This window comes from Chanos chanos, chromosome 15 (assembly GCF_902362185.1).
Source record: "Chanos chanos chromosome 15, fChaCha1.1, whole genome shotgun sequence".
Classification (NCBI taxonomy): domain Eukaryota; kingdom Metazoa; phylum Chordata; class Actinopteri; order Gonorynchiformes; family Chanidae; genus Chanos; species Chanos chanos.
Genome location: NC_044509.1, coordinates 7,678,860 through 7,699,876, shown reverse-complemented (window position 1 = coordinate 7,699,876; position 21,017 = coordinate 7,678,860). Strand labels below are relative to the sequence as shown.

Genomic DNA, 21,017 nt, shown 5'->3' with positions numbered 1-21,017 from the left:
AGCAATAAGCAAGGCTGAACTGAAGACGAGTTATTGTAAACAGACAGATAAGGGTTGTATCACTGAAAAAAAGACAGTTAAAAAGATCAACCATCAAAAGGTCAAACAGAACGAAAAACAAGTGGTAGGTTTCATAAAGACCTTTTTTTCACGATCATAAAGCCTAACTAGCAGAAGTCATGCAGTGATTTCTGTGTGTCTGCGGGACCTAATTTAACAACATAACCGTCGGAAATAGCAAGATAGGGCGAAAATTTAGCTTCAGCATAATGATAAGAGACCATTGCAGATTTCCAAGTATAATATTTTGTGTGTCATCTCGTAGCAACAATATGCCTCAGTCAATATCCCAAAACTACTAATGCTGTAGGAGTGACGGTCTCCGACTGAGATTCCACCCACTGTATGCAAATGAGACCTCCCACGACTCATTAGATTCTACTTTCCACTCACGCTCCAAGCCTTCCCTCCGATGCACCCTGGGTATCTAGTCACATTATTGTGTATGTGAAAGGAAAAAGAAGGGGAAGAACAGATGTCAAGACAGATGTTTCGAGCCAGTATTGTTCCCTTATTGCTAATGACATCTCTCTGACCAGAGATGTACCAATATAAATATTTCCTTCAGTTATAATTTACATCATATGTGCCTCTTATTTGACCTGCTAACTATAGTAATGTGAAGAGATTATGTGGAGGTAACATTTCATACATTTGTAGCGATATCACTCTCTAAACTGAATATGTTAAATTACAAATAACCCAGTTCCTAAATTGCATAAACAATCATTTGGACTTACATTTTGTTGTCAAACTGTAAATCAGTATTCAGTCTTGTTCACATGGTGACTGTTCTTTTGTGGATGTCCAGATGACTTGGCCTCTCTTGGCTGAAGATGGTTTATGAGCTCCCCCATTGCGATAATGGTTCAACCGACCAGCAAAACGATGCCACCTAGTGGTGGATTTAAAAAACAAAACAAGACGCATGCATACATTTTCATGGGAAGCATCAACTCAGTATAAATTCTGATAACATTGAAAAGTTTTACATCTTCTGTTAATTCAGCTGTGCTTTTGACAGCTGATTATATATATAAAAAAACACTGTAAAGATATCCAGGCAGTTATGACAAATAACTCACCTCTCCTGCGTGGCATTGTACTTGTTCACTCGCTCCGCCTCTTCTATTTTCTCCTGCAACCACCGATCCAGGAGCTCATCTTTCTCCTTTCGAGCTGTTGCGAGCTCCTCTTTCAGTGTCCTCTGCTCCAGTCGAAGAGCTGCCAGCTCCTTTGACTGACACTCCAGAATAAACTCGCTCTCTGACAAGTCAGTCCTTAAAGAGCACACCTGCTTGGCCAAAAGTACGGCCTCACTGCGATAACGTTGAACTCTGAAGGATTAAAACCGGAGGGATCAAACTTGTCACTGAACAAACCCTGTGACTGGTGATTCATTTCTCAGTTTGTCATAAGCTGTCTACTTACTGTGAGTGACAATACTGCAACTCTGCCTCTTTTAGATACGCTGTGCTGGTCAGGTCTGAGACCCTCTCAGTGAGCTGGTCATGAAAAGAGTGCAAGATGGAAGAATCAGAGAGGCAGGGAGAAGGTAAAAACAAACAGAGCCACACAAACAAACGACTATCATGTAGAGCAAGAATAGATTATGACTGAAACAGATCATTTAAAGTCAAAAGTGAAAATTAAAAATGAATGACAATGACAGACAAATCAATTGGGTCTTGTATCAGAGAAAGGTTTTACAGCAGTCCCAAGTAATACTACATAGGACGGGGTAAAACAAGTGCACTTTCACTCTTTAGAAATTGCAGAAGAGTGTATTCCCACTTTTCATATGATGTATACACAAATGTGTGTGATTTCTGAGTGATTTCTGTATTATTTCTGGACTTAACCGTCAGAGGAAGAGATTTTTTCTGCACACTGAATGCTCACATTGACTGTCAAATCAAAGGAGAACTGAATCTCTCCTCATAGCATTTAATAGGGAACACACTCTCACTAATTCACCTCATGAATGGCATTCTCTCCCTCTTTCAGCTGCATGTACAGCCTGCGTATCTCCTCTCCATCACTTTGTAACTGAAATCTAGCTTTTCCATTGGGGCTGATGGAAAAGAGACAAATGAACACAGACTATAAATCACAACAGGTGAAGGCAGAAGCACAGTGCAATCCTTAACGCCTTTCAACGCCTCCCTACAAATCATTCTCCTCTCTGTTTTAGTCGGCTTGTTTACCTGCATCTTTGCATGTCTTCCGATAGTCTTAGGTGTAAGTCCAGTCTTGCTTCAAGTCTACACACTGCAAAATGGCAGGGTAGAAAATGCTCACTTTAAATCTACACGGTTAACGGTCAAAATAACATGTAACTATAAATAGATGATATTTACGTGAGGTGAAAAGCCCTAAGAAGGGATCCTTTTGAGCACAGTCCCTGTTGAACAATTCCACACGCACGTGACTCTTCCAAGGCTCCATGGCTTGTCTTCTGCAGTCACTTCTAGAGTGCAAACCTCTTTTAAATCCGAAAAAAGTGAATAGTTCTAGTTGGCTTTCTGTTGTTTTGTTTATTTTTTCGCAAAAATCTTAAATGTCACAAAACTATTGTGGCACAGCCTGTCACTTAATCTTGAAACATATAGCATCGACAAAGGATTCAGGGGAACTTTCACGCCATCTTCCCGTAGGCTATCTCTAAGTAAAATACTATTCCGCGGTGGTCTGTGGAATAAAGCTTGTCCCACACTGCACGCCGTAGTCTCAAGCACGGTGGATGGCGAAGCGGAAAAAAACATTGGTATGGCTACTTCAACGTCGTCATTGTCTTAAAAATATCATTAATTTCTCGCCTTGGGATGCAGCCACAAATGTTGTTAATTTGATTGCTGCTCTTATCTCAATCTACACTTTGTAACGTATCTGGGTTTGTTGCATTTAAGTTGACTTCGACTGCTAAGTTTGTTGCATTTAACTTGGACTGGTCGGAATATTCATCGAAACGTACAGCATAAATTGAATTTACTGTTGTTATATATCCCCCCTTGTTATTTCGTAGATTAATTAAGTCAGCGAAATGGCTAATGAGAGGTTGCGAGCGCTTGAAGACGTAGAAAAGGAGATCGCAGTTGTGCTGCAGTGTGCAGGTTGGTATTTTAGCCTTTTCTCGTGTGTTCATCACTTCAGCCCAATACTTCTGTTACATAAATGTTGAATATACCCTGTAGCAGTATACTGTAAATGTTACTGTACCAGATCTGACTTGATGACATCGGACTACACTTTTAATGTACCTACAAACAAGTATACCCGCTCATAATTTAAAATGATAATGAATGTCTTATGTGTTGTGCTTATTGGACGGGACCGATTATTTGTTGAATAACTTAATATGGATGTATAAAATTCTCTGTGGTGACTAGGCAACATTGTTCTGGAGCTGTCGAAGGAGAAGCACAACGCTAGCTTTTTAGATCGCCAACTCAACCAATTCACCAGCTCTATCAACAGAGTGGAGAGTGAACTCAGCTCTCAGATCCGCTACCTCACACAGGTTATGAAGTCTGTGCACTCACACGCCTACACAAATAAATGGAACATGGAGAACGCTTTCCTGTCGATTTCACAAAGTCCCTACATACAGTAATATTCTCTAAATATTTGCATAGAGCCAGTCAGACCAATGCAAATGTTAACACGTCTAGAGGGAATGTACCACCCTAATGAAGATGGGCTGATGTGTTTTCTCGCTGCGAGGCCCAAGAGAGGAAATAAAGGTTTCTCTCCCTTATGTGTTGACTGGCAATTTGCTTTCCTTTACAGGTTGCAACAGGTCAGCCTCACGAAGGCTCAACATACTCGGCACGAAAGGACTGTCAGATGGCCCTGAACCGTGCTGACTACGCCCGTGTCAAACTGGGAGAACTGGCAAGGACCTGCGAGATCATGTTGGATCCACAGACATGAACTGTAGGTGTTAAAATTGCGTTTATTCTGCAGGAACATCAAAATCTTACGGAAAACTTAACTAAATGAGCAGAGGAAATGTGCTCACTTCTATAGGACACGTTTACCCGAGTATGGCTCTGTCTGTGACGTCATGCTCACTGGAAATGGCAAATCAAGCCACTGGGAGATCAGACCGCCTGTGTTTTTATATTTGTATGAATGTGTTTGTCCCTGCATATGAGAACAAGATGTGACAAAGAATCTGCCAGTTGTGTTTTGCAGTTTTATCAAATCCTCATTTATATTCCACTAACATTTAACAATAACAGTGATAACAATCATAATAAAAAAAGTCTTCTTCGTAATTCTGGAGTTTCTGCATTTCTTCTGTCACAGTAATGTCTGCACACAGTAAACCCGTGGGTTTTCTTTCCTTTTATTGGAAGAAACATTATCACAGAACCACCATTTGTTTCCATCACAAATAACATTTATGTTTGTTTAACATTAAAATAAGATCTACCAATGAAATGCTGTAATCCTGGGACATCCAATCTCTTTTCTAGAAGGCCAGTGTGTAGACTAGTTCTTAGGAAGATTTTCTACACAAACCAAATGTGGCTACTCCAGCCAATCAGTCGTACAATCTTCCAAATAATGCACAATGAAAACTTGTGCACACACAAGCCTTCAGGAAAAAAAAAATTGGGCACCCCAGGTCTATTTTAAGGAATGTCCCTAGAATATGACTTAGGAAAACAGTGGTCTAAAGACAGAGCTGACCTATAAAGCAAATATTGTCAAACATTTAACAGGAGTGGGCTGCCTTCATGGAAAAGTACAGTAGTGTTTCCTTCATTTAACATCCCTGCTACTACAAATACAAGTAAGATCCATCTGACCTTAAGTATTAGGGCTGTGTTCGTATAGGAGTGCAACAAAGGTTTGCATACATCACGGCTGATCAAGAGACCAAGACCAGCCAGGGCAATGCAAAACAAACAGGACAAGGTATTATACATAACATCAGTTAGAACACACACATGCATCAAATAAAAGTATTTTTACACACATACACAAACAAAAAAATTCACCAGCTATTCAAATATTTTTCCTTTTGCTCCATTACATCCAAATACATCTTCTTTAAACATACTTGACTGCTTTGATTATTATCTGCTCCACATTACTTAACGAACTACTTATTTTCATACTGTTTTTCTTGATTTCTCGACCAAGAGATAAAACTCCATAAATATATATATATATCTACTAAATGGTCCTAATGTGTAATAACACTTTCATTTTCACTTTTGTCGTCTTCTGTATTGTCATGTTTCATTATTTTAACATACATGCTTATGGTCACATAAGCTTTTCACTTTTTGAATTTCCCTGTTTACACAGTTGATGTCATCAGCACGGTTTTATTTATTTATTTTTTTAACTCATCTAATAATAATGTCTTTGAAAATCTTACAGAATTGTGAATTCGCTCCAATGTGCTCAACGCTATGCTCTAATTAGACATCATAAAACAAAAAATGTGCATTTTTCCAAATATTATGACCTTTTCAAAGTTCAAGTAGGGCATCTAAAGCAAATTGAGATAGGAATGATTCATAGCACTCTTACAATCCACCAACAAATAAATAATATTGAATTCTTAAAGGACTTGGAAGAGCAGCATGAAATATACTAGCATCACTGGACCAAGTACTCTTGGCGCTTGTTAAGTCGAACCTGGCAGAGGGACACAGCACCAACTGCTACGTAGATGGCAGCCGCAATGAAGCAGTTTATAGCAACTTGGTTGTACAATCCATAGACCGTCTGAGGTGGGTTCTTACTGTGAGCGGAAGAGATGATGAGAGTGTGACAAGAGCATACCACTGAAAACACGAACTTAAGTAGAGAGCAATAAAACAAACGTTAAAGATACCCTTTCTGTCCTCCCTCATAGAACAAGATTAATACTAAGGGACTTCAGAACATTTCTATGTGTTTCTTAAAATGATTTTGAGTCATTTCTGAACATTCTTTTTAGGTGAACATTATGGGGACCTTCTCGACAAGTTACGCTGGTTGTGGGAAAAACTAAGAATTTGGAATATTGTGCTCTGATGTAATCAGAAATTACTCACTCGTTACGAATATCCTCCTCAGTGAAGGGGACATCTTCAATCAGAACAGCGGATTTTGCACTGAAGAAGATCCCAAGCATAGCCTGTTTAAAAAAAAAAAAAAAAAAAGTTTCATATTGAATTTACAGAGCAAAGACTGATTTAGGTTATAAATTTCTTTTTTCAGGGGGATTAAGACATTGTATTTCCTCCTCAGAATGAAGTTGAGAAAATTTAGCCCAGGACATGGCTTAGCCATTGTCTGTGTGTCACTTATAGAGTTGCCAATCTGTGTAAATAATAAAACTTCACTTAGTCCAAAAAATATTCGGTCTTTCGTTCATTTGCTGATTTATTAACATTACCTCTGGTATGGCGTAGTGTCTATTAGCCTAAGATTTCTGGTTAAAACACTGCTACACATCTAAGGTAAATGTTGTAGTACATCACACTGACACTGAATGCTGTTTTCCACTGATCACTCGCTACACAAACAAAATGAATGTTAAATGTGAACCTCACTTATTGAGTGTAAAAAAAGGAATAATTTCCGCGACATGTATGAGTAATCATGGAACGATGGCACAAGTGCCTACAATCGGTCCAAAAAGCTCTTCAGAATGCAGAATCACCACATTAGTATTTGCACAATAAAAACGTATGGTTGGATTACTATGAAATTAAGAATTTCCATTGCCATAACATTTAATATTTAACATAACTCCGAGACACCCTGTCATTCTTTCTGAGCTAGCTAGCTATGTTAGAGCATCTACGGTTTGTCAAGCCCTCCAGGCTTATGTTGTATACTTAGCCACAGTCGGTCGGGATTTATGTCATATTCTTACAAAACGATCATAGAAATCAGAAAGTGCAACTTATACAAACTGTCTGCTATACGAAATTCCACTGGTCACCGCTCGCAAGCTAGCTAACCAAGGACGTTAGCTATGTAACTGAACAGCCATCAACTCGCTAAATATACGACAACGTCAATGAGCATCCACCTTACCAGCATGATAACTCCCCATATGCTTAGTACTATTCCACAGGCGGCCAATTTTGGGCCACAAAATAAAAGAGACGGCATTGTTTATGTAATCTATGTGGCCTGCTGAACTTCACTATTTATTCTGAGAGAAACGCTGAAAAATAGCCTTCAACCAACGGTAGTGTCAAACCTACAGCTTGGCAACATTCACGAAGGAAGCGGCCAATCGGCTATTTCCGATTCTTATCGTCTGTATTCGTTGCATTGGTCGCATCCACTGAAACGGCATTCTGTGGTTCAGTTAAAATTAGTCTGCACTAAATATAAAAACAGTAAGCACCTAATTGTGTATGTAAGAAAATTTATATAAGGAGAGTGGTGAAAAATTGTCGATTTTTCGATTCGATAAGTAAAGCTCGGTATTACAAGCAATTAAATATTTCCCTTGACGTTATTCCAGACGATTCATTTAGCCCTAATATTATCAAGACGAGTTTCATATAAAAGGAATTTCTGGATCCCTTCACCTGAGATTTATTAATTAAGTTATTTGAGTGCTTTCACGGTTGGAAAATGTTTATAAATAAGAAAGCCATAGAGCTACATTATACTATCCATTACGGTATAGATTAAGAGGAACGTGACCTATCTACTGACGTTAATAACTCTTAGCCAATGAGAGGTACTATGGCATGATCGCAAAGTTTTCTGGGATAGCTTCCTTATCGGTATACTGGGTGGGTTAGCAACCTCAAGCCATTCAAACAGTATGGATAGCTTAGCCTAAATTAATTATACCACGCCAACATTATCTTGTATGATTTCTGTAACTTCAGTAGAGACGTTATTGAGATCTGTCCAGTCTTTTAAATTACTTCCCTTGCACTAATTCTTATTGTTAGCTGACGTGCTTAACGTTTATAAAACTATGTTCGTGCTAAAGGTACATAAACAAAACTAGATCCATGAAATTAGGTTAACATGATTTTTGCTGTGATGCTCTGTGAGGTACCAAGATTGACTGAATAACATAGTTTGCTTAAGGGTTAGCTATCATTAGTGAGCATCTAAATAAGGTTGTTTTAGGTAACGCTGCAGCAACTGCTACTTAGAATAACTGTTGACAGACGTTGGACCTTGCACGGTTCTTTGTAGTTTTTAAGTGTTTAGTCTCAGGTCGACTTTTCCTAAACAAAAATGACTTCAGCATCCACCAAGGTAGGAGTCAACTTTAAATTATATCGTAAGAGAAAATATTTATGACACCTTTCTGTGTAACACTGAGAAGTACCTTAAAGTTTCAATCACTTTATTGGGAAGGTGGGAGAAATCTTCTCGGCGGCAGGTGCAGCTTTTACGAAACTTGGTGAACTTACCATGCAACTGCACCCTGTAGCCGATTCGTCTCCTGCGGGGTGAGTGGTTTTAAAGTACCATCCTTATATTCATACAGTCTCTCGTGCACTTTCAAACTTTTATTTAAACTCCGTTCACTCCTCTCTTCATGACTGAAGTGTCATTAGAAAAGTCTCAGGGTAGTTTATCGCCGCCAGTGGCGAAGAAGCGGTTCTTTGAGTAGGTGAATTAGGGTATGTTACAGTTACTTAAACAATACCTTTTATAGGCCTGCATTGTCTCATATGGATAATACATCAGTCATATGAAGTACAGTTTCAAGACACTACCATGTATCATGGTGGCGGTGCATTTTCCGAACGCTCCTTTTATTTTTAATCTCTTTTTTGGTCAGGCAGCAGGCTAAAAATGTCAGAGACACTTCAGTCTTAGGTCATTAAGTGACGTAATTCATGCGTATGATGCTTTACAACCATGTTGTAGTTTGCTATTTATTCGTTCTTCTAGCTGTGGGAGTTAGTACAAACTCCTGCTCAAATGCACAAAAGACTGCATTATATTATGTAATAAGTACAGTGCATGGTAAATATGTAAGAGTCCTCTTCCTTTCATTCATCCTGTCTGCTTGTCTTCATTTTGTGTCTCAGAGCCAAGTGGACAGACACCGAGATTGAGATGCTGCGTTCAGCAGTGCGGCGCTTTGGTGACGACCTGAACAATATCAGCTCTGTTATTAAGGAGCGCACAGTGTAAGAGTCTGTCTGTTTCCATCCATCCTCTTTCTCTCCATATCGTTACACTATCTATAGGTTTGTCCTAGATGCTGTCTGTGCTTCTGCTAATCTTCTTTTTCTTTCTCTATTCCTCTGAGTTTAGAAAATTAAATTGAACAGAACAGAAGGGTTGTGTCGTGCAACCTAGAAGGAATTTTCAGTGTTTAACTTGTAAATTAATTGAACGTGTCCTTGAATATCAGATCGTGTCTTGATCTGTGACTAGTCATCGCTTTGATTTATCTTCCCACATTACCTGTTCGTTTTTGTTTTGTTTTTTTTCCCCGCGCAGCGCGCAGATAAAGACCACAGTGAAGAGAAAGCTCTATGAGGACAGCAGGGTGCCGCTCTCATCTGACTCTCCCAAAAAAATAATGAAGAAAGCCACCGTTGCCATGGCAGCAGCCCCTGCACCTGCCCCTGTTGTCGCTGTGCCAAGCTCGCAAGTTGTCGTGACAACGGGATTGCACACCTCCACTATGGCATCAGCCATAAAGAAACCGAAAACAGCAGGTGGATTGTAATTTCAATCACAGAGGAGGTTTTTTTTTTTTTCCTCAGCAATTTAAGATCTCTTAACCTCAATTAACCTGATGCATTTGCTTGTCTTTCTTGCGCATGTCTCTGACTCAGACGTGACGCTGAGTGCACTGAATGACTCTGATGTAAACAGTGACTTGGTGGATATTGAAGAACTCGGTGAGGGCTCTACTAAAAAACCCAACTTTGATCAAGGTGAGTGTTGGTCTGCTGACAAGTCAACATTATTGTTTTTAGCATTTGCATAGAGAAAAGTTGTTTGTTCATAAAAGTTCAAGCTAGTGTTTGTATAGTGTAAAATTGTTTGTCCATGAAAGTTTGCCATTTACCCTAAAACGAAGTAATATGACAGGAAAATTGTAATAAAACAAAAACAGATGTAGCTCTGTAGTGAGTTTTCACACTGGTAAAATGACTAAATTATTTCATTATCATATTCGTTTGCTATCGTGTGAATTGTGAATATTACTTATAACTTATTCAGAGTTTGATCCTGGTCTTATCTGTGCCCCATTCTTCATTTACCTGCCATGTTTTTTGTTTTTGTTTTTGTTTTTCAACCCAGAGAGCCTTAATCTGGATTCCAGTCTCATTATGAACTCCAGTGATCTTCCACTCCTCTCACGCTGACTCCAGCCTCTCGGTCACTAAAAATGATGCAAGCTCTGAATCGTCGCAGTATAAAGATCGTTCGAACGTATGATCGCTCGATGAGGAAAACATTTGCAAAAATGCTTCTTACCACATTAAGATCACTAAATGATGTGATGTCAAAAGGTGGTTTATACAGATGGTTCCTCCTGGAAGTACAGCTTGTCAAAAGGTTTAGCCCTTTTTTTTAGTGTAATTTATTGTGTAGGTTACCTGTTTGTCTGTTACTTAAGTGACAAATAACTTGTTATACATTGTTGACTGTGTTATCCCATATTTTTATATTTTTTTCTTTATTTTTAGACATTTAAACACTTTTATGCTGTATTGAATGGCTTAGTTCTGGAGAAAATTGAGAGAAATCTATTTTATATGTTTGGATGAGCAAGAAGACTCATACACGGCTCTTTTCAAAATGTCATCTGATTATGGAAAATAAGACGAGATTAAATGCCTCACTCTCTTTTATTCCCTTGCATCTCTCAAAACACGTAAAGGCAATTAAAGTAATTGCAGTCTCCTTTGACTGTGTTAGAAGTAGTCATAAGAGATTTTGGGGGGAGGGGGTTTAGTTTGTCAGAGTTAAGCTAAATATAGATACTTCACAAAATGGAAGCGCCACAGGGATATGGAAAAAAACTGTCTGCAGAGGTGTAACTTCGTAAATGAATCAGAAAACATGGCCATATGTAATGGAGGTAATGTATCATAGTGCTTCTAAGCCTCAGTCGTCTATAATGACTTAATAGCATTGCTGTTAGAGAAGATGGGAAGCAGAGCTGACTCATCGTAGGACGTCTAATCTGGCATTTGTCACATGACAGGTGTTACTTTAGGGAATACTATAACTCAAAGGGAAAGATGTAATTAGCAAAGCCAGTGATTGATGGAAGTGCTTGATCTTTGATCACGAATTCTGTACCTCTAATGAAAAACACGCCTGCAACCAAAAATCAGTCGCCCTCAAATTACGGGCGAGAGCAATCAGCAATCAAAGCAATCACGTAAGCAATCATATCAGTCAATGTTATATTAACGACGAGAAATCTCATCCAATGCAGATGAAGCAGCATCCAACTTCCGATACAATATGTCGCTTTTATTTTCATGATTTTATTCATATACAATATATAATGTATATTAAAAGGTGTACAGAATTTTTGTACACTAAAAATGAGACAAATTTTGTCAATTTTACAGACATGAGTTACTCAGAGGGAATGAATTTACATTTGTTACCTCCTTGTTTTATGATACAGTTTCATAAAAATACATCATCTTTGTTTTATTTTTGCGTCCTCCTAAAAGGTATTTACATCCCAATACAATATGAGAGCCGTAGGCTGTGGCACATATTTGAGTATTTTGTCATGTGCTTCTAGAACATTCCACCTGAAGTCCTCACACACCATCCCCTGCCCTGTCTTATCTCCCATTACTGATTCATTCCAGTTTTTTTTTCCATGAATCTTCCTGTTACCCTCTTCCCTTCTTTTCTTCTGCGGTACGTTTGATATGGATTTAAAACAACCAAACGCTGACTTTTACGACAATGAAGTTAAAATAAAATGAACATCAAAAGCTATGACTCATTATATGTCCCCAGGTCATCCAAAAAAGAAGTAATGGGTCAAATGTTAAAGAAAATAACTGATTGCGGACTGCATTGATTTTAACAGGGAAAAGCAGGGTCCACTCCATGTTATGGAGACCTCATTCAGCATCTCTATCTCAGGTTTACCTATTTTCCCATGGCGTTAAATAAAGTTGGCGAATCTGCCCTATTATGAATTTGTTTTAAATTATTTGAGGTGTGCACTGATTGCAATGAAACAATCAACGTAGAAAAAGAGGCACTGGGCATGTTCACTGGACATTAAATCAATTTACAGTAATAATATGGGTTTTCAGTATTTCATGAACATACTAAAAAAAGATATGGGACATTCTTATTTGTTTTTGAGAACCCAAATAATCATCCTGTGGAATACCAAACCACTTAAGATGCAAACACACATCAAACTATACAACAGGAAATAGTATCTGACAACTAAAGAAAGTAAATTTGTAATAATAAATGTTCAAATGATAACAAATACCATGTTTTTTTTTTTCAGCTGCATTACTAGTCAATAATGTTCATAAACCATGAAATACAAAAAAGAAGGCAATAAAATAATTTTAACATGTCTAAGGCTGACAGAGAAAAAAAATTGTACATCTATGATACATAGATGCACAGTAATTGTGCAACTCTTTATCTGTGTCTAAACGTAGCCAAGACACCTTTGGCTTTGGAAACGAAAAAAAGCATTTTTGAAGTCTAGCCAGTCTACAGGCAGAATAACCCAGTCTACCAATACAATCAAACTTGTAAAGAGAGTTCTGTTTTGTATGTATGAAATGGATGAAACACGTGGAGGTCCCACCTGTTAAATCTCACCTTACTGCATTTGCATTTTGATTTAATGTGAATTCTGAAAACTGGCTGAACTGACAGGAAAGACAGAGAAGGAACTCAATTACGTACAACAGTTTTATGCAAAAAACAAAAAAACAAAACTTGATTTCAGGGGGATGTTAACTAAATATTTTTTAGTTGGGTGTCAATCAGAAATAACTATCTTGACTTTCACATTACTGATCCAACAATGTGGCGTGTGATTCTCAAGCATGACTGACAGTACACAAAAATTATACTTGGCTTTAAAAAAAAAAAAAAAAAAAAAGACCAAAACGCTGATCCGCCGATTAGAATCAAAAACAAGCGGACCAACGTACAATAAAACAATTTTTAAAAGAAATATGATCCCACTCACGTAACAGCAATACTGATATATATTGATAATGTCTAACAATGTGCAAATAGTCAGTTGGAAGCAAACTGATATACATTTAAGGAAACTTTGTCCTTTCTTTTCGAAATTACAAAAAAAAAAAAAAAAGTATTGTGTGAAGGATACACAAATTCATTTACTTACGTTTTTACATATATGACCACCTTCTCCAAGCAGCTTATACTTTCTTTATATATACATACTTCAAGTTAAGGATCAGGAGGTTGTTACTCTATAAACATGATATGAATTATTTGTTTGGTTTGCTTTACCGACTCAAACGTAAGCATTGACGATGCAAAATTTCTGTATGAATGGCTAAGAAAATGCTAATCTTACTATGAATATCCTTTTCTTCAGTACCCACATGTAATTTGGAGAAAGAATTCCTCATCCTTGTCATGGATTTCATATTCTTTCTAGCCACACCCATGTTTTATTCAAAACTAAAACATGTGGTTCCAAAAAACCCAGCATATTAATATAGTGAGAAGATCCCATAACTAGGAAAACATACTCTCGGATATCTGAAAAAATATATCCTAAAAATTCCTTCAAAAGAAAAAAAAAAAAAAAAAATGAAGATCTTAAACCTTGCTTGATTATTCACATACAGTATACACATATAGACAGGAACGTGGCTACCCAAAGCTCACTGATTTTAACACCCTTTGAAATAAAACCCTTCAAAAAGGGTATTTGAATTACTATACGGACTCCGTTTTGGAAGACCTCTTTGGACAGCACCAGTGATCTCCGAACCAAAAGACAACTTGCCTCTCTTTATCCTGTACGGTGGGGGAATCGAGAGGAGAGCTTGTCTCTGGTCTTTATTTGCACACCGGTGAAGGGTCCATGTTCCTTTTTCTTTTCTTTAAAACTTTAATTGCCGTCACTACAGTACACACACACACACACTGTTGAGATTGCCTTGAGCAAGTCTGGAAGTCAAAAGTATTTATATGTGCAATTCCATAAACACTGAAGACCTAAAGATTGGTACAACTAAAACAAATCACGGGTCAGGAGACCTCCGTCTTTGTGCATTTCGCGCAGTTATCGGATAAAATCCACGCCCTCTTCTCTTTGCCTCCTCATACTGCATCTTGACTTTTTTTTTTTTTTACGGACCGAAATGGCTTCTCCGAAAAACGAAGAGCCCGTCGAGTTTATCAAGACTCTTTTAAGGTGGGATCCGGATGAACCAAGAGGGAAACTGACCTCCAATTGGCTTACTAAACTCTGGAACCTGATTGGTGAACTGCATGAACCCTCTCGCCCTTTTCTTTGACAGTCAGTCCGTATTGACTCTGGGTCTCAGACAGACTAGGTTTTCTCCCTGGCTCAGACAGACTGTCAAAGGGGTTTCTTGAGCTGGTTAATGCTGGTGCGAGGATATCTAGAGGCTCTGATGATGAGAGGTGAATGCTGGGGGTGAGGAAATGGAAAGGGGGCTACTCTGAGGACTTGTACATACAGGGACAGTTCCAGAGGGACAGTCTGAAGACTGAGAAACACTGTGGACAGAACAAAAACGGGAATATATCAAATGTATAAAGAATAGTTGAATGATCCATTTTGTTTGGGTTTTGGGAGACTCACCTGACTGCGTAACTAGGTATGTGGGTGGGGTCTGTAACGCCGGCGACAAACAGCTTTTTGGGTGGGCCATCAGATTCTATTCCACCTGTATGAATAACAACAGAACATATTTAAGTCATCATGAACATAATGAATTTAAGCTCATTTCAACTTAAATTAATTGAATCGTACTTGCCTTTCCTTTTGAGAGGTGTTAGAGCAGGCCATCTCACACTAGAATTTACTGTCCCCCTGCTCAGAGACAAATGTGTAGTAGACATTTAAACACACTTTCCACAACATAGGCAATTATGACTTTCATAGATTTGACTGTTGAGGGCCTATGTAAAAATGGGTCCGTCTTAAAAAAAAAAACAAAAAAAACAACAACTACTTAGCGGCTCAGAGTGACACTTACGGCCTGAATCGGCGTGTTGGACTTGGTGACGAGTTGGGAGTGACACCCGTGTCCTGGGAATGGAATCCCTGAAACAGGAAAGACAACCGAACTAAGACAACTGGTCCCCCAGACAAGGACTCGGTCCTGAACTAAGTTAGGGGAACATGTTCTCCAATTACAATGCTGATTTTAGTATTGTCTGAGAAAACATTGATAAACGTGGCCTAGACATCATCTATGGTCATGTTACAGAGACAAATGTACTCACTGTTGACATATGGTCGTGCCAATGACTGACAGGAGGCAGAGGTACCACAGGAGAGGCACTTGGGAAAGAGAACATGAGTGTGAGAGAGAGAGAGAGACAGAGAGAGAGAGAGATTTAAATTGGGTCTACGTGGTTTAGGTTATATTGAGAAAAGGGCAGTGAAATATTCGCTCTATTTACCTTAGCCTCTGCAGACTATCTCTGAGTGTTAGCTCCATGTTCTCTACCTGAGACAAGAAAAATCCAGACAATACGAATAAAAATAACCCGCATCTAGTCCAATGAATCTTTGAAAGATATTCGGAACATAACCTAACTAGAGAGTTTTAGACTAAGCCAACCTTTGCTGTAACCTTGGTGAAAACTACAGACAAAATAATTCTGACATACTATTTCTATGTCATGTCTCCACACACCTGTCTTTTGTGCTCTGGTCTTTCGTTTGGAAATGAGAAAGGTGAAAGGGGGAGCACCTGGGGGGGAAAAAAACAGAATTATGTATTACTGACTTTTATTTGGGGTTGACTGTCAAGACTAAACATCTTCTTTTCATACTCATATGAACAGACTCACTCTAGAGGGACAGCTTGGGTTTACAGAGACACTGCTCCGTCGATAGCGAGCTGAAGTGCTTTGACTAAATACTGTCATCCCATCGCTGATGAAGACATTCAAAGAGATAAAACATTTGATTATTTGATTATGCTTAGGACGTGATGATCATATATTTCTTTGTCATATTCATACATGGCATAGCTGATAAAGTTACTGTAACTTTTTCACTGAGATGTTACATTTTACCCACAAGGACAGAAAGATATGATACTGCCGAAGGCACTGATTAAATCCTTTTGTCAGTACAGAGGAACAGTCTGTTGGTAACGGAATCATTTAATTCTTCTCTGAGAGAGAACGCCGCATTGCTCTCACCTGACACTTGTGATCATCGGGGCGCTGTTCGACCTCCGAAGAGCTCCGCCTCCGCTTACGGCAGATGCGCCTGCGCACTGGTCAACCTCCATTCTTTCCATTGCTGGTCCCCAGGCCTGAGAATGCGTTATGTTTGCGGCTGGACTTAACCCGCTCAAAGACGGTATGAACCCCCAGTCGAACCCGGCGAAAGCCTGACCAGCAGGCCAAACGCCGCGGTCTTCGGTTCAATTTCAGGCCGCGAGATAATTCAATGGGAACGACTCCCAGTATATTTTCCCACTATAGCATTTTATTAGACGAGAGAGAAACAGCACAAGGGCTCGAATTTAAAAAAGGAATCGACAACTTGGGTATCAAGATATCAGATGCGCTAAGTTAGGCACGTTAGTTGCTCCTATAATCTTTGTGACTAGCTTCAGATGTGTTTGAAGACCCTGATTTTGTGCTGTCAGGGAACTTGTCCAGATGTTAGATTTAATGGAGTTAAAGCGTCCAGTCAGAGACAACCTAGTCAGTTTATTGAGTATACGCGTTGATGGATACCAAGTAGAGAGTCCACTTGAGCTAGCTAACTCGCAGCAAGATAGATAAGTCACCTATTTAGGGATGTAGCTAAGTCAGCTAACGTTATTAACCTAGCGAACTATCTGTAGCGCTGTCAACGACAGCAAATAGTGGTATAACAGAGGAAAAAAATCGTACTCTTTCATACACTTAAGCAAGACACTGTTAGCGTAACACGACTAACTGTACTCTTCATCGGATTATCTTGTCTACGTTTGCAACCAAGTTTACCTGCTAGTTTGTAAACCCGTCGAAAAATGACATAACACATTCGGTAAGAAATTCAGAAGCGCGAATTCACAGAAAGAATGCATTGTCCTGCCCCGATATCCAGCGCTTTCATTACGAAAAAGCCTCAGATCTTCAAACAACAGAAAAGTTCATCTGTGTTTCATTAATTTAAGAAATAACATTGTCCGCAACCAAATTGAGATAAGTTAGTTCTTGCATGGAGGCAACAACACCTCGTTCTGGACAGAAAAAGAACTGCAAATGGTTATGCAGGTCTTCATGAGAGGGATGTGATAAATGAAAATCGTGATTGTTCGCCTCAGCTTGGCAACTTTTACGCTTTTAGAACTTTCGCATGATGAGTGATGCATTTCGCAGCATATGGTGTTCCATGCGAGATTACTGTACACACACACACACACACACACACACACACACAAATATATGTTTAGAAATTGATATGGATGAAGATAGATGTCACTCCTGTATATTAACCCGATGAAAGTTCATGAAAGTGCATGGTCACTTACACTACCAAGTTTAATCATTATCTCCACACTGGGGTCAACTGGTCATCCGGCTGCAATTAAGTTGGCTTTTGGTGAGCCTGGACCTTATGGGTCATCGGATGCTTACTGAAAGAGTGCTTAACGTACCAGCTTTTGGTGTGGTTAAATCATTTTAGTCTTATGGTCTTAAGATTACAGTTCAGTGATGTGTCAAGCAAGATGTCATGATGATGTTACACAGTCAGCGGTTGTGATTTTCCATTCTTAACTCCTTCTTTGGTAACGAAGCATCAGAAGCAGTGAGAAACATGCATATCATGCATAACATGCATAATAGCTTGGTGACACAGTTTTGTGTTGACACAGTGTAGATGAATAACTTTGTTCCGTAACTGTTTTATTCTTGCCAACCAACTTGTCAATGACTCATAACACCCATTCACCACATTAAATTACATGCACCATGTGCTGAACTTACCTTTATTTATTTTACTTATTTTTAATGAATATGTGTATTTTTACATTTTCATTTTTGTCAATGGAAGTAGAGAGTCACTGCAAAAAAAAAAAAAAAAAAAACCCCACATTTTTCTTGGTGAGAAAAATGAAATGGTACGACATAGTGCAGTCAGGTAAGACAGAATGTAATGACACCTTGCTTTATTCACAACTTTGACGAATACAGGCAAAGTTAATCTAACCACAAGAGATGTGTTTTAAAGACATTGTGATCTCAAGAAGCGCTAAATGAGGTTAAAACATCAAACTGGATATTGGGTATCAGTCACCATAAAGCTAGCGGTCCATAGGTTATCCCTGCAGTCAAGTGGTCCCCAAACATTCGGACGTGACCGTTAAAGTGTTTTTTGTTTGTTTGTTTGTTTGTTTTTGTTTTTGTTTTGCTTAAATTTCCTCTTGAGTCATTTGTGTGGTAAATGCATGGGGTTAAAAGCAGAACAGTCTCATTTCTTTGTTTCTTCTTTCTTCTTTGTCTCAGAATAATTGAAAATAAGATTTTTCTTATGTTTAGCATGATGTGTATAGTTTGGGATTTTTTTTTAAAAACACTTTTTAAGAAGCTATTGATCACATAGACTTTTAAATAGTCCGTACAGCAATAGTTAATCGATTATATAGTCTCTACAGGAGGCAAGATGTGATAAAAAAAAAAAAAAAGTTCCATAAGGAGGTTTTAACTGGATAAGAATGTCAATCCAAGTATGACAACAAAATAAACACAGCTACAGTGAAAACCTTCTTACTCCTTAATCCTGATCTCCAGATGTAATTTCATGAGAAAATTTGTTTTGCTCTTCAGACTAGCAGTTAAGAGGCTTACCACAGGGCATAAATGACTAAAAGCAACTCTACAAAGAGACTCGTGATTAAAAGGGAGAAAACATTGACATTCCTGAAGTGACAGATAGCTCTGTATCACTGATTAGGTGATTAACACATGGTTGTTTATGTTTTTCATTTATATTAGTCCGGAAAGCAGCACAGTTAGGAAATTTGTTTTTCATATGATTCTAGCAAGAACTACAGGATCTGTAGATTGTATTACACAGTTCTTACATAGTGTAATGTAGCGTAGTATATTGGTTTATTAAGAAAAATTAAATATTTATGACATCCACAAAACAAAAACAAAAATTCCTATTATCGCCATCATACAATAGAACAGTCTTGTATTGTCTTAAAACATCTAGGATATCCCTGAAGATTTTGAATCTGTCTCTTCGTGCTGTGTTTTTTCTGGTTCCTCTGGTTCTGGAACCTCTCTCTCTTTGGCTTTATGAAGGGTTTTCAGGGGCCAGAGCAGTCTGTCAGGAGCTTTGTCAGTCTTCACACAGCATGGCATGTTTTTGTCGCCCGTCAGGAAGTAAAGAAGAGCGTTGAGCCAGGAATTGCAAGAGGCGAGCGGACGCGTGACCTTGTAGCAAATGGAGACAGTGCGCATGGTGTGACACTCCACCTCTTTGATTTCTTTGAGGACGAGGAACAGGGTGCGTGTGACATGGAACGGGAGAAAGCACAGCGCAAATAGGAGGGTAATCGTGACAATGGTTTTGATTGATCTGCGGCGCCTGCTGACATAGGGAGAGTGCTGAGAGCCAGAAAACGAGACAGAAGTCCTTTCCCTGCCACCTTCTGCCCCCCCGCTAACGACGACACACTCCTGCAGCTGAGGCTGAGAGTGAAGCGTCTGGAAGATGGTTCGGACCACTCGCGAGTAACACCAAGCGATGATGACGAAAGGGACGAAAAAGCCCAGCAGATGAAGGACGATCCCGTAGGGCACGTACTCTGAGAATTCTCTGTCGATTGCGTCGTCCCAACAATTCCAGAATCTTTCCGCCTCGATTTCCTTGTCTCCTGATCCTTGTTCCGCGTCCCCGAATTCTTGTCCCTCTTCCTCCGTTCTCCTTATAACTTGCCCAGTTTGGGCGAAACGAAAGATGGGGCAGGTGAGCGCGAATACCACACTCCAGACCACAGCACAGATCCCTTTAACCGTTCGCTTGCTCTCGAGAGTGATGCTCCTGATTGGGTGACAGATGCCCATGTACCGGTGCACTGATATGCAGGTGAGGAAAAAGATACTGCAGTACAGGTTAAAGTAGAAAAGAAAACGCACCAGGCGGCACATGAAGTCCCCAAAGACCCAGTGGTCGCGCATAAGGTAACTTATCACCAGGAACGGTAAAGAGAAACTATACATTAGGTCGGTGGACGCAAGGTTCACCATGTAAATTACCGACGCGTTCCACCTGTGGTTGTTGCGTTGACGGTGGGAACGGAGCAGAACCGTGGAGTTCAGCGCTAAACTTAGGATGAAAGTCAGAGAGTAGCAGAGTGGCAAGATGATGTATTTGTATGACTCATCTTTACTGCAGTTTGGTGGTAACGGGGAGATGGTGCTATTCAGAGAGATTGTTTTGTTGACCCTGGTCAGCATTTCACTCATAATGGCTCCTGATGCAACAGTTGTCTTCATAGTCAATAGTTTTTTTGTCTCCTTGTTACAGTTGTCTCCCTTTTTTCCCACTTTTCTTCTTTAACGAGTTCCTCATTGTTGGTATCGACCTGTTATCATGTTTAAGTTCCCATATTTCCATGTCAAGGTTTTCTGTGAGTTTCAAAAGAAATGGTTCTGGTTTTAAAAAGACAACATTGAAGAATTTCACGGTGATCTAAATCTGATTTCATAATTCTTATATATTGCAAACCAAGCTCATCAATATATATTCTCTCAGATCTCTTTCTTAACTGGTGTTTTCAAAT

At 39.1% G+C, this 21,017-nt stretch overlaps 5 protein-coding genes across 5 annotated transcripts; 2 read left to right on the top strand and 3 right to left on the bottom strand.

The window, feature by feature from the left end:
* Nucleotides 1-2,781: 2,781 nt before the first annotated feature.
* Nucleotides 2,782-4,296, top strand: med11 (mediator complex subunit 11). Its single transcript, XM_030792867.1, has 4 exons — nucleotides 2,782-2,827; nucleotides 3,086-3,173; nucleotides 3,450-3,580; nucleotides 3,850-4,296. The coding sequence occupies exons 2-4, from the start codon at nucleotides 3,104-3,106 to the stop codon at nucleotides 3,991-3,993; spliced, it is 345 nt and encodes a 114-aa protein (XP_030648727.1). The 5' UTR covers nucleotides 2,782-2,827; nucleotides 3,086-3,103; the 3' UTR covers nucleotides 3,994-4,296.
* A 1,383-nt stretch (nucleotides 4,297-5,679) lies between these two features.
* On the bottom strand, nucleotides 5,680-7,188 carry rnasekb (ribonuclease, RNase K b). The gene is made up of 3 exons (XM_030793120.1): nucleotides 7,111-7,188; nucleotides 6,120-6,202; nucleotides 5,680-5,824 (listed from the first exon to the last, which is right to left on the bottom strand). Exons 1-3 carry the CDS (start codon nucleotides 7,186-7,188, stop codon nucleotides 5,680-5,682), a joined length of 306 nt encoding a protein of 101 aa, XP_030648980.1.
* A 1,039-nt stretch (nucleotides 7,189-8,227) lies between these two features.
* Nucleotides 8,228-10,540, top strand: bacc1 (BPTF associated chromatin complex component 1). Its single transcript, XM_030792995.1, has 6 exons — nucleotides 8,228-8,307; nucleotides 8,410-8,504; nucleotides 9,093-9,194; nucleotides 9,511-9,731; nucleotides 9,852-9,953; nucleotides 10,324-10,540. The coding sequence occupies exons 1-6, from the start codon at nucleotides 8,287-8,289 to the stop codon at nucleotides 10,386-10,388; spliced, it is 606 nt and encodes a 201-aa protein (XP_030648855.1). The 5' UTR covers nucleotides 8,228-8,286; the 3' UTR covers nucleotides 10,389-10,540.
* Nucleotides 10,541-12,515: 1,975 nt separating this feature from the next.
* On the bottom strand, nucleotides 12,516-17,434 carry LOC115828951 (protein FAM122A). Its single transcript, XM_030793052.1, has 9 exons — nucleotides 16,426-17,434; nucleotides 16,069-16,153; nucleotides 15,912-15,968; nucleotides 15,676-15,722; nucleotides 15,496-15,553; nucleotides 15,246-15,313; nucleotides 15,024-15,079; nucleotides 14,849-14,933; nucleotides 12,516-14,763 (listed from the first exon to the last, which is right to left on the bottom strand). Exons 1-9 carry the CDS (start codon nucleotides 16,524-16,526, stop codon nucleotides 14,646-14,648), a joined length of 675 nt encoding a protein of 224 aa, XP_030648912.1. The 5' UTR covers nucleotides 16,527-17,434; the 3' UTR covers nucleotides 12,516-14,645.
* A 2,003-nt stretch (nucleotides 17,435-19,437) lies between these two features.
* LOC115828891 (P2Y purinoceptor 3) lies at nucleotides 19,438-20,730 on the bottom strand. The gene has a single exon (XM_030792990.1). The coding sequence runs from the start codon at nucleotides 20,728-20,730 to the stop codon at nucleotides 19,438-19,440; it is 1,293 nt and encodes a 430-aa protein (XP_030648850.1).
* Between the last annotated feature and the right edge of the window lie 287 nt (nucleotides 20,731-21,017).

Coding starts and splice junctions, on each gene's coding strand:
- LOC115828951 (XM_030793052.1), bottom strand. CDS start 16,526: ATGGAAAGAATGGAGGTTGACCAGTGCGCAGGCGCATCTGCCGTAAGC. Junction 16,154..16,425: donor CCGATGATCACAAGTGTCAG/GTGAGAGCAATG, acceptor TGTCTTCATCAG/CGATGGGATGACAGTATTTA. Junction 15,969..16,068: donor ACCCAAGCTGTCCCTCTAGA/GTGAGTCTGTTC, acceptor TTTCCCCCCCAG/GTGCTCCCCCTTTCACCTTT.
- LOC115828891 (XM_030792990.1), bottom strand. CDS start 20,730: ATGAAGACAACTGTTGCATCAGGAGCCATTATGAGTGAAATGCTGACC.
- med11 (XM_030792867.1), top strand. CDS start 3,104: ATGGCTAATGAGAGGTTGCGAGCGCTTGAAGACGTAGAAAAGGAGATC. Junction 3,174..3,449: donor AGTTGTGCTGCAGTGTGCAG/GTTGGTATTTTA, acceptor TGTGGTGACTAG/GCAACATTGTTCTGGAGCTG. Junction 3,581..3,849: donor AGATCCGCTACCTCACACAG/GTTATGAAGTCT, acceptor TTTCCTTTACAG/GTTGCAACAGGTCAGCCTCA.
- bacc1 (XM_030792995.1), top strand. CDS start 8,287: ATGACTTCAGCATCCACCAAG. Junction 9,195..9,510: donor GTTATTAAGGAGCGCACAGT/GTAAGAGTCTGT, acceptor TTCCCCGCGCAG/CGCGCAGATAAAGACCACAG. Junction 9,732..9,851: donor AAAGAAACCGAAAACAGCAG/GTGGATTGTAAT, acceptor TCTCTGACTCAG/ACGTGACGCTGAGTGCACTG.
- rnasekb (XM_030793120.1), bottom strand. CDS start 7,188: ATGCCGTCTCTTTTATTTTGTGGCCCAAAATTGGCCGCCTGTGGAATA. Junction 6,203..7,110: donor TATGGGGAGTTATCATGCTG/GTAAGGTGGATG, acceptor TTTTTTAAACAG/GCTATGCTTGGGATCTTCTT. Junction 5,825..6,119: donor GAGGAGGATATTCGTAACGA/GTGAGTAATTTC, acceptor TTCCGCTCACAG/TAAGAACCCACCTCAGACGG.